The 13,171-nt window shown below is 40.3% G+C and overlaps 1 protein-coding gene across 1 annotated transcript in view; it reads right to left on the bottom strand.

Moving 5' to 3' along the window:
• The window catches only part of LOC136858173 (uncharacterized), a 174,597-nt gene that overhangs the window by 88,991 nt on the left and 72,435 nt on the right, over nucleotides 1–13,171 (bottom strand). The window contains exon 2 of the mRNA XM_068225397.1: nucleotides 8,566–8,777. Coding sequence (XP_068081498.1) covers nucleotides 8,566–8,777 — 212 coding nt within the window. The remainder of the gene's footprint in view (nucleotides 1–8,565; nucleotides 8,778–13,171) is intronic.

Here is a 13,171-nt window from a genome sequence, read left to right as displayed (position 1 = left end):
CGGTTGGAAACATAGTGCTGGCAAGCAGGGAAATATGTCGAAATGTTGGTAGTCACTGTCCCACCTGGTTGTCGGATATGCCAGGGAAACTCATGGGTCAGTCAGATAATGCATGCCTAGCTTACAGATATAATCCGTGCATGTACATCAAGAATGAAGAAAATCCCGACCGGGAGAGGTACATACTGTGTGATCTAGATAGGTGTGAGGGACCATGTGCAAGTCTCCCGTGATTTTTGATTAATGGGCCATAATGGTTTGGAGTGTATTTTTTTATCTATAGCCGGGGTAAGACCCAGGGGCATGAGTCCCTAATCTTTGGCCAGAAGGTTTAAATATAAGTGTAGTTATGTGGTATGGACGAGGAGCCATGAGAGCCATAGGCCCAAGGGAAGAAGATACGCGGTATGAGGCGTAGTGGAAGGGCCGAATAGGAACTTACGATGAGATGATTGAGAAGTGATCGTGCCCACAGTCTCAGTGATAATAATGAGAAGGGAGTGAATAAAAAGAGTATTTCATGGGAATTCCATAATGATATGAATAAACAAATGAAGCGGGCTGTGGATATGTGTGTCCCCGAGATGAGAGGGTAGACGTGTGAGCGAGAGAAGAATCAGAACGGCCGTGCGAAGTGAATGGCCGGCCTTCCTTCTGTTGTGAATGACTGGCTCTCGCCCTCGCGACAGAGGGATCCCTTTAAACCATTGTGTTAAGACTAACTTGGAGCCCTGGGTCAACCTCGCGCTCCCCTCGGTTGGTTTAAATGGCTCAGCTAAGAATACTTGTATAATGATAATATCACGGTAACTTCTTTTAAAAGGGTATTTAATAAATGAGTAGGGATTCCCCCAGATATCCGGCGAGATGAGATTGTAGCTATTCTCGGTATCTACAGAAACCCACAGTACCTCTCGGTCGGGAGTCTGCCAGTTCGACGCCGGATGATGACGGCGCCCTTGAGCGAGCTGCTTACAAGCTTGCGCTTTGGGCCGGAGACTGTGATAACCATGCTGTTTTCTTTTCTAGGAAGGGTTCTCCGGTGTGCATGAAGTGTATATATCCATATGTTTTGTGTATGTTTCGTAATGATGTGCACATATTTTTGAGTTCAAACAGAACCTATGTGCACGACGTGTGGTCTTGGTGACAGATGAGAAGTCCGGGGTTTAGCAAAAATGGTATTTGTGTTTGTTTGTGCATTATGCAAATGTGTCTTTTAATATGATATTATGTATCGTAGGCCCCGGTTATGTTCGAGCTTAGAACAGCTAGTGATATTTGTGTATCGGGACATCAAGTCATCTCACGGTGTGATCGACAGAATAATGTACAAATTTCATGAACGGTATGAATTAATGAGGAAAAATGAACGATAGCAAGTCGCAAAACCTCAATCATACCGTTATGCAGACGACGCCCATGGGCGATTCGTATTTTAAAATGATTATTATTTTCTTTTCATCCCATATGTGGAGAATCATTGTATAGAGCTGTATCAACCTTTTTAAATTGTTATTTTTGAATAAATTTGCATTCGTAACCCCTATTTTATGGTTCTTGTCATTGGTAGCAGTGGTAAGCAGTATCCAGTAGGCATTCGAACCCAGAGATCCTACTTTCATATTATAGACATAAGGCTCCATCTTAAGGATTTGTTGTTTTTGTTTTTCTTTGAACGTACCACTTCCCCAAGTGCTCAGGCTGCCGGGCCGGCACAGAAAGTAGGAAGGGGAGCGGTTCGAAGCTCGTTAAGCAATTCGACCCGCTCTTCAATCCAAATCTCATCCGTGGGTGTTTACCCCGTTACGTGGAGGCATTTTTATGCGTGGGTCATCCATTCGAAGCCCGGTAGGGTGTACTATGAACATGGACATTCTCATGGTTTTCGATCTGGACAGTTGTTATTAGTAGGCTGTGTACGTGATCTTGTTATATTTTGTTATGTTTGTTATATTTTATTATGAAAATTTACGTTTGTTAAATAGTCTGTTGACAGTGCAGGTGAAATTTGCTCAGTGTAGCTGTATCTTGTGCTTCGTGAATGAATGAATAAATAAATAAATAAATAAATAAATAAATAAATAAATAAATAAATAAATAAATAAATAAATAAATAAATAAGAACAACTGTAACTTCATGTGCTACAAAGGCGTCTTAAAATCAATTTTAATTTTTACAAAGTTGAGTGGCTGGAAATCCTGGACTTTCTTTGGAATAAACGTTGTACACCATTTTTGGTTCTCAGCTGGTGTAAAGTGATCGCTTAAGTACGTCTACAGCCACTCGGGCAATGGGAATGCAAGCGCGTCTGACTCGGAAGTGGTTGAATTGAATATTTAATCCCTGTGAGAACATAATTCTCAATGCGCTGAATTTATAAAATTCAGATTTCTGGTTCCACATGCCACTTATGTGTTTCTGACATCATTTACCAGGTTTTGACAAAAGTAATGAGTTAAAACAGTATGATATTTGTCTTTCGTTACGAGCGGTTTTACATTTTAAGTGGACTACGTAAGAAAGCCGTCCCCGTGATCTAGGTGTAGCGAGCCTGCATCTTAACCGGAGGCCCCAAATTCGATTCCCGACCAGGTTAGGGATTTCTTACGAGGATCTGAGTACATTCAGCCTACGTGAAAACACTTGAGTAGGTATCTGACAGTGAGATAACGGCCCCGGTCTAGGAAGCCAAGATTAACTACGCAGAGGAATTGTCGCGCTGATCAAGTGTTACCTCGTAATCTGCCCGCCTTAGGGCTGAGCAGCAATCATTTCATATACCAAGGTCGTTCAAGACTGTAGCGCCACTGAGGTGGGGGTGGGTGGTTGATAAAATATGAACTTAAAGCTACTTCCGTTCCTCCATTCGAATTTGTAAACGTCCACCAGGTGATTAGTGGAACCTCGAGTCTAGTTCTAGTTTAGAACGTATCTAGTGAGTTAAATCCACTGTACCTGCCAAACGAAAGTGATATGAATGGAAAATAAGAACATTTTCATTAGAGAGTAGAACCAGTATTCCACTAGAAGTAAACCATTTATTTTCATTTAATTATTCAAACCTTCCCTATAAGGAAAGTCTTCTCTAGCGAGGAAACCTTCTCACTTTGAGGTCGAAATAGTACAGTATTTTCCATATCGTCAAACACTCCACATTACTTATAATTCGCTCGCACAGTTATAACTGCGAATGCAAAACTTTGCCCACGGGAAAAGGATTTAAAGTTTAACTTTTAGCTGTGCGATGATCATCTGCCCCTGGATAGGAAAATGATCGATAGGATACCGGAATTATATTTCAAAACTTGTCATAATTAGAGTTCACGAAATGATAAAAGCAGGCTTTCAAATTCAAACATGAGCAGTGAATGAAGAACGAATTATCCCACCGATAGCAAATCTTCACTCGATTTAAGTCAAAAAAGAACTCTTTCGGTGTGGTAAACCGTACAGGATGATCACACTGCGACTCGGCATGTGTTATTTAAGAATTTTTTAGATCCGATTGTCCTGAGTAGTTACCAACACTTTAATTTATATAGTTAATTAAGTGGGCGTATGTGATCAGTGACTCGTTTTGCATTCCTTACTTATTGTGATGTTAAATTCTCCTTTGATCATTTTGTGAACTCTGATGGTGACCATCTTGTGGAATGTCTCCCAAAAATCATATTCCCATTCAGAGACCGATTCTCTTCCCATAACCCAAAAGGTACAATTTACATCATTGTTGGTGGACAAGGTTTTCTATTGGCTGTGTTGTTGAATTAATCACTGTATGGTCATTTCGACAATGTCAACAACACTATGGGATAATATTTGAAATAGTCTTTTGAGCGTCAAGTCAAAATTCTCATCACCTCGGTATGGTCCAGATGTTAGGACTCCAACAACTCTACTCAACCTTCAATGTAATAAAAAAAGTATCTAAATACATGATAGAATTCTGAACCTCCTTAGCTTCAGTAAGTGAACACGCCTTTTAGGAATAGCGTTCAAAGCGAGGTACAGCGACTCCATAAGGAAACAACTCAAAACCACTGCACTGCTCACTGAAGTAGTGCAAATTAATAGATGTTAACAAGCTGATATGTAATGAACTTGTCGATTTATTTATTAACAATTAGGATAACATTTGAGAGCATGGTGTGCGAAGCACAACAAAGAAAATCTACTTTTCCGTTACATTGATTACAAGAATGACATCAGCAAATACATGACACTTTTCCATACCAGTCCCAAAGACAAACCCGCAGCGATATGAAGTGTACGATCACGCTATATAGCGAAGTATCAAAATTCTCACTTACTTAGTTACAGACACAATTCAAATGATGGAAATATGACGTCGCTCAAGTAGAATTCCCCAGGTTTGACGGATCTCTTTTACTCAATTTCTTCAAGGAGCTCCTTAAAAGCTGTGGTGGCTGTCAGAAGCAGCTTCAGGCGCAGCTCTTCCGCATAGAACATCTGTCTTGTCATTTGATATACAAGGCGTGAGAGGGTGTACTTTGATAGGCAAATCACTCTTCTTACGTAGGCTGTTTTCAGTTTCTCTATATTACTTAGCTGTTCCTTCTTTAGGTGCGCGCACATATTTTCCACGCCGTACGACACTATAGGGTGAACTTTATTATGAAAAATCTATGGTTGTCGGGAATCATAGACTGCTTAGGTGTTTTAGGTCAGTTATTGCTCTTATGGCCCTTTCTTCACGTGTAGTGAGAACAGGTTTCCTGGTGTGGGACACGTAACCGCAAGGTGCCAAAAATTTGTGACTAACTTCAGTTGCCGGTCACATGTCGAAGCTTCCCCTTTTACCGCCCCTTCGAAAGATCATTGAGACTGTCGTTTGTTCATTTAGCCTCATCTCTATCTATTCGCCCGTTTTATCACTTTTCGTAGATTTGTTCCCGAGATAGACATCCGAATTATGCCATCGGAGTACATGATAAGTTTTGCGTTTTCTACTAATTCGGTGATGTCTGCCGTGGCAGTAATGAGAAGCAATGGACTGAGAGAGTTATCTGGTAGAACACCAATAGTTTGCATTATTTGGCATGACTTGTCGATGCCATTGTTAATCCCTATCCTGTGTTAGTAAGCTGATTAGTGATGAGTGGGAGTAGATAGAAACTCGGTCTAATAATCATCTCTCTAACAGGATAGTTCTGCGGATCGTGCAGAAGGTTTGGCGTAATAGATAAATATGACGCGCAGATTCCCTCTAAGTCGTGCCAGGCCTCCTCTATGTCCTCTTAATGATATTGGACTGCTTGAGTAATTTCCTTTTTTTGCTGGAACCAAACTGTGAGTCCGGAAATTTATCATCTATGAAATTTGTTTGGACACTAGCATAGTCAGGATCTTTAGAAGTGTGTACCTTAATAGAATCCCTCTCTATGAATTGGGGTCTGCTGCACTACCTTTTCCCTTATATAGCATTTCTATTGTGGACTTTGTCCAGCAGTCTGGTACTGTACCTTGACGTAAGCATTAGTTCACAAGTCGAATGACTTAATTCCTCAAAACCTGGGAGAGTAGTTTTCAGATAATCAATAAATATGTTATGTGGACAACATGCCATATTATTCATCAGGCAATGGATAGTTTCTGGATCTAAGAGAGGGGCTGCCTGGCCGAGGCGGTAAAGGCGTGCTCGGTTCTCCCGGAAGGACATGGGTTCGAATCCCCGTCAGGAAGTCGTAAAATTTAAGAAATTAGATTTCCACTTTCGGAGGTTCATATGGCCCTGACGTTCACTCAGCCTAGACCAAAAATGAGTACCAGGTTAATTCCTGGGGGCAAAGGCGACCGGGCGTAGAGCTAACCACTCTACCCCATCACTTGCCGAGGTTAACAATGGTGGAAGCCATTACCTTCCATTCCTCCAAGGGCCTTCATGGCCTGTACGGAGGTGACTTTGCTTTGCTTTGCTTTGTGAATCTAAGAGAATCGTTCACGACGTCCGGAGAAGGTGCCAGGAAGTTGACAGGACGTATCTCCCTCCGTTTTAGAATTGCAGCTAGGTGAGTCTTTCAGGCATCCATTGGTATGTTCCTAGGAATCATTGATATCAATAGCGCTCTTCAATAAGTTAATTGCTGATGATGACCATCAGCTTGGCGGAAAACGTACATTGAGTAATTGCAATAAGATCAATATATTCAACTGCACAGCACCATAAAATGAATAGAACTGTACATAACACTACCTTACCCATTATTCTATTTCTTTTACCGTATGAACTCATTTATCGTGTCCAGAAGTTTTAATATGACGTCATTTAGGCTGCCTGTGCGTCAATTTTGACGTCTATTTTTGCTCAATAAATGGCAGAGAAGTGGATCTCTGCTGGTCGATCTATAGTTGAGTTTTAATTACACAATTTAAAATGTTTACAATGTGCTTTACGTCGCGCCGACACAGATACGTCTTATGGCGACAATGTGATACGAAAGAGCTAAAAGTGGGAAGGAAGCAGCCGTGGCCTTAATGAAGGTAAATCCCCAGCATTCTCCTGGTGTGAAAATGGGAAACCATGGAAAACCGTCTTCAGGGCTGCCGACAGTGGGGTTCAAAACCGCTATCTCCCGAATTCAAGCTCACAGCCGCGTGCCCCTAAGCGCATGGCCAACTCACTCGGTGAGTTTTAATTAATTTTGTTGAATAAATTACAAATGTCTCACCAAAGATCTTTTTTATGCCGACAATGTACGTTAAGGAGAGCTTCTGCCGGGTTCGCATACTGAATTCATCACGCTATATTACTTAGCTGTTCCTTCCTTAGGTGCGCGTACATCGTTTTCAAAGCAGTACGACACCATAGGGTGAACTTTCATATGAAATATATCTAAGGCTGTCGGCAATCATAGATGCTTAGGTGTTTCATCTCACTTATTGCTTATATCACTTATTATGTGACTTATTGGCTTCATTCATTACATTCCTGACACAGTCGAATGACTGGAATCAGGATGTTGAATTTTCAATCTCATTACTACTAAGTTCATAACGAATACAACTTTGAAATAATTCATAATTTTTAAGGGGTTGGAATTATTGAAAATTATGATAGACGCAGGAACATGTAATGAATATTAAGGACAGACAAACTGAAAGTAGTACGTAGAAAGTAGGAAATGTCGCCATACAGTATTTAAAAAGTAGAACACCAATGATATAGGCCTAACTGTATATGACAATTATGCACCACGTAGCTTGACCGACTTTTCTGCAAAAATGCAATCAATTGGCCATGAACGTCTGCCTCATTATTATTATTTTTTTTGACATTCGTCCATCCCTCATTAACAAATTATCAACTAAACGTGCAGTATATTGACGAGTCCAGAATATGAGGAAAATTGTCACATAATCACACGATTATTTAACGAGCATTTGATGTTTTCTAACTGGACTCTCAACATACTGAAATAATGAATACGGTAACAATTAATTTATTCTTGCTTTTCGGTAGAAGCAATCAGATTAATAAGTTACAGGTCAACATAAGCTTTAGAGCTTCAGGTGTCGACCATGTTGAATTCTTAACTGCTAAACGTGATGTTGCAGTGGATAACATATACAGTATGTTTATCTACATTACTCCCCTAATTCAAAACGTTTATTTAAATATTTTTCAGTCATAATTTCATTAGTCTAAGCCTCCGTCGCTCAGGCGGCAGCGCGTCAGCCACTTCCCGGTGAGTTCTGTGTTTCTAATTCCGGTCACTCCATGCGAGATTTGTGCTGGACAAAGCGGAAGCGGGAGAAATTGTTCTCCGGGTACTCCGGTTTTCCCAGTCATATTTCATTCCAGCAACTCTCTACAATATCATTTCGTTTTATCTGTCATTCATTAAGCATTGCCCCAGAGGAGTGCGACAGATTTCGGTAGCCGGCACAATTCCTATCCTCGCCGCTAGATGGGAGCTTCATTCATTATATCCCTGGCCCGGTCGAATGACTGGAAACAGGATGTGGAATTTTCAGTCTCATTGCTAGTTAGTTCGTAACGGATACAACTTTGAAATAATGCGTATTATTTAAGGGGATGGAATTATTGACACTTATTATAGATGCAGGAATATGTACTGTACGCGAACCTTTTCTTGATACCTGAGCCTATCAATCGCTTATGCATCGCCGTGAGACATCTGGCGTACACTTTACGTACTAGTACTGTTGTTGTTTACACAGTAAAGCCAAACTATAGAATCCATACTAGGAACAAGATTCGCATCGAGAAATGTTATATAATGTTATAAAATGTATGTGTGACACAGTTGTTGGCTTTAATAAAAGTTGAGAAAATTCATATCGATCGATCATATTATAGATTCAATCTAGATTTCATTTCCATTCAGTTGGCCGTATAACCGGAACCGGGAGAGCTCCCTCCTTACTCCTCACCCACGTAAAACTTGGTATCAAGAAAAGGTTCGCGTATAGTAATGAATATTAAGGACAGACAAGCTGTAAGTAGTACGTAGAAAGTATAAAGTAGGAAATGTCGCCATACAGTATTTAAAAAGTAGAACATCAATGATATTGCTCACCTGTAGTTTTACTCCCGGAACAGGAAACGACTGATGTTGAGGTCTGTTGTCCGGCATATACCGGAAGAACTCCAAATCATCCTTGTACCATTTGACCGAGTAGAGTCCCTGGGTACCCCCAAGTTCAAATCGACATTCCAAGGTAGCGTTAGCGTCTCGTACGTCCACCAGAGTAGGAACTCGGACTTCCGTGAGACGCAACTTGCGGGACACTGAAACAAAATTAAAGCAAGACTCCGATCATCTATTGTTTGTGGTGTAAAGCCAGAAAAATATATTGCAACAAGTTGTACAAAGATTACAAGATAATTACGCTCTTGTATCACTATTTTTGATCAGATAAAAATTGTGGAAACATTTGTTATAGAACCATCTGTTAATACAGTGGGAGCTTCAGTCGAGTTGCGGTTTATTTCCTGTGTCGTATCTGAGCGATTGGATAATGTAAGAGCCGCCTGACCCATATAGCTCACCCTGTGATATCATGTTCTCAGTAGTCTGCGATAAACTTTAATACAGCGTCCAACATCATTGCTTCTTATACAGGAGTAATCAATCGGTTTAATGGGTTTCATGGGTTCTTAATTAAGCGCTGAACAGCGTATTTTTGTATGCTGTAGATTTTAAAATGAAGTTCACATCGAACGTTTTAAGATTCATGAGGCAGAATCGCAGAAAATAAACTTGAATATCATCACATGCTACGCTCGACTCCATGGCTAAATGGTTAGCGTGCTGGCCTTTGGTCCAGGGGGTCCCGTATACGATTCCCGACCGAGTGAGGGATTTTAAACTTCATTGGTTAATTCGGATGTCTCCGGGGCTAGGAGTGTGTGACATCATCTTCATTAGAATTCATCATGGGAAAGGACCCGTTCTCACAGGCGCGCAGGTCGCATATACCACTTCAACACGAAAGACCTGCAACAGGCCTCTTCAGAGGCCACACGTCATTTATTTTCCACATGCTATAATGCTTATCATTGCTTATCAACACTTGGGTATACTGTGCTAGAGGAAGTCGTATTCGTTTTGCTTTTCAATCTGATTATCCATTCATCGAAATGTGTATTTTCTACGGGCGTAAAGAAATGGTGTGACAGCAACCGAGATCTCGTTTACCGACACACGGCATGCTGGAAGGGCGGCAACCGTTGCGGGACTCGCCCTTTACTTGTTCTATCAGTCAAATAACCGCTAGCAAGAGAGCGCGATGACGTTTGTTGGCGTATGATGCGCAGACGTATGCACACTCACTTCGAAGAACTGTTCAAGATTAATATCAGGATGAGAATGCAGAATACAAGTCACGTGCTGATACCAATGTAATCTATTTAAATCTACAACTTTCCTCAGATAAACGCTATAACAATTCATTAACATGGATACGGTCACCAGAACTGCTCTTTAAGAGAAGACCTACATGTAGGCTACTCTTGTTAGGATGTCTGCTTTTGTTCTGTCTCTGTTTTTCGTAGAGTACTCTTGTATACACTTTTCTTGTACTAAGTATTCTAATTAAATAACAAATTGAAATTAAATGAATATACGGCGGAGCTAGGGAAGGAGCGTCAGCCAATCGCAATACTGCCAGCAAAGTTAACGTAATTACCAACAATAAAATATATCAGTCAACAGCGAGCCGTTCTTATACAGCTAATTTCATTGGCTACTATTCATATTCATTTAAATACTGAGAAGTCTGTAGCATTAATTCAAGATAAAGAAGTTATTAATTTTAAGAAATCCCTCCTATTTGGTGATTTTCAAATTTGTAATAATAATAATAATAATAATAATAATAATAATAATAATAATAATAATAATAATAATAATAATAATAATAATAATAATAATAATAATAATAATAATATTAATAATAATAATAATAATAATGTTATTTGTTTTACGTCCCACTAACTACTTTTTTTAAGGTCTTCGGAGACGCCGAGGTGCCGGAATTTAGTCCCGCAGGAGTTCTTTTACGTGCCAGTAAATCTACCGACACGGGGCTGTCGTATTTTCAAATTTGAGAGGACAGGAGGGTGATAAGGAGTTCAGTAAGCAAAAGTGGGTAAGCTATTTCAGTGCTACTGAAATGTCATTCTGTTCTGAATTTCTAAAGATATATGAGTTTTTTATGCTATAGGCTACCTGTTTACAATGTCGGCGCATAATTTTTAGTTTCATGGAAGCACAGTGGAAGCAAAGGGAATAGAATGTGACCGAATTCAGTAAAAAAAATATTTTTGACTCAGTTCAGTTTCAAACACCTAAAATGCATCCAGTTTTATGAATATGATTTGAGGGACAATGAGCTACATAACATAAGAACATCTTCAACATACAACTAAAGATAAGATTGATAGTATAATATTGCACCCGTTATCGTGTTAAAAGGGTACAATATACTGTATATACATGTATATTGGCAATATGGTGAGTGCAAATTATCACTTCAAACCAAATTCCGGGTTGACAGTTCCATTTCAGAGGCCGTATACGATTCCTTCCACCTCCTTACCCAGCATCATTCACCATAATTAATTTCATCTTCATTAGTTCCTCAGCTGATGTTAGCGTCGGGAAGGGCATCCGGCCGCCGAACATGCCAAATAAATTAATCTCATCTCATCCCCGACCCTGTATCAAGAGCGGGACTAAGGGGTAGGACATGCACACATTGTTTTATACTGTACCTTGATCAGGAGGTAAAAGCTGTCCTAGGTGTACGTCAGCTAAACAGTGAAGGTATTAGTCGTGCTAAAAGTGAAGCCTTGTCTTAACTACTACTTTCTTATGAAGTTGATCTGGCAGTCATACAAGAAAGACTCACCATTGGCGAATAGCAGCTGCGGGCTGGAGGAAAATACCAGGATACGATCTTCTGGGTGCAACCTATCATCAGATATATGGTAATACTTCATATGTGCGAAATACAATAGATAATGCCTTTCTTCTGTCATCTAGTACCGAGCAGGACGTCCACTCAGTTGTCTTTAAAGTAGGTGACAGTGAGGTCTCAAACATCTACAAACCTCCGAAATCCAAGTGGGCCAACCGTGTTGTGCAGCCTATATACTACCACACCTAGCAGTATACATTGAGGATTTCAACAGTCACCACCAAGACTTGAAATACAAAACTAATGATGAGAATGGTGAAGCAGTAGTGGAATCCGATTGACAGAAACAACCTCTTTCACGCCTTTTATGCCGAAGACCGAAATATGTTCAAATTAGCAGCCTGGAATAGAGAGTATTGTGCTGATCTATGCTTTGTGTCCAGAGACGAAGGAAACAAACCTCTACCAACTACTCGAAGGGGACTTAATGACTTCCCACATAGCCTAGATAGACCTGTGATATACAAAATTGGCATCCAAATCCCTGTGATCACTTCTAGCCGCCGACCACCCTGAAATTTCAATAAGACTGATTGGCCTGGCTTCACAGAAGTACTTGATAAATGTATACGTCGGATACCACCTAAACACGAAGCTTATGAAAGATTTTTAGGAGCTATGACATCTGCGGCAATATCCATAGAGGCTTTCGCAAAGAATATATCCCTGGGTGGAATGAAGAATGCGAAAAGGTTTGCCAACAGTTTCTTGAGAATAGTGACAATGAAATTGCAGATCAACTCTTACAAAGTCTACATACAGCCAGGTGGAAAAATGGGGAGATAAAGTTAGCTCACTTGACCGCACAAAATCAAGCCGAGAAAAACGGTCTCTTCTCAGGAAACTTGGAGATGGAAAAATAACTGCACGGATGACGTCAGAAATCCATCCAAACAAGATCTTCTCTCATATAGTCATGACTTCGAAAATTAAAATGAGCAAAAATCATACTAAGGACATAAAGAAGGAAATGAAACTCCTTAAACGTGGCACAACCATTTAGCGTTGAAGAAATAAACACCGCCATCAGTGACATTCAGTTAAGTAAAACCCCTGGAATTATTATTATTATTATTTAGCGTATGTCAATTGGAATATACAACAATATATAAATGATATACTAACTTTTTTTTGCTATTGGCTTTACGTCGCACCGACACAGATATGTCTTATGGCGACGATGGGGCAGGAAAGGGCTAGAACTTGGTAGGAAGCGGCCGTGGCCTTAATTAAGGTACAGCCCCAGCATTTTCCTGGTGTGAAAATGGGAAACCACGGAAAACCATCTTCAGGGCTGCCGACAGTGGGGTTCGAACCTACTATCTCCCGAATACTGGATACTGGCCGCACTTAAGCGACTGCAGCTATCGAGCTCGGGGATATACTAATATAACTAGGGCGTTATTACTATTAGACATAAAACAGAGTATACAATGACAGTGTGTGCACTTATATAGTGAGAGTTAATCCTAATAATAATAAAGCCCCTGGTGAGGATGGCTTACACCCGGAATTTTTCACGCATTGTAGAGAAGGTGATTGCGCCTGGCTGACCAAATTCTACACTGATATCCTCGAAACAGGCTAAATACCAAAGCTTTTCAAACAGTCAAAGATTATTGCCATGCTAAAGAAAGGCAAACCAAGTGAAAAACCGGAGCGCTACTGCCCTATTACCTTGCTCAGCGTTGCATACGAACT

This window comes from Anabrus simplex, chromosome 1 (assembly GCF_040414725.1).
Source record: "Anabrus simplex isolate iqAnaSimp1 chromosome 1, ASM4041472v1, whole genome shotgun sequence".
NCBI lineage: Eukaryota > Metazoa > Arthropoda > Insecta > Orthoptera > Tettigoniidae > Anabrus > Anabrus simplex.
This window is presented reverse-complemented; position numbering and strand designations above follow the sequence as displayed.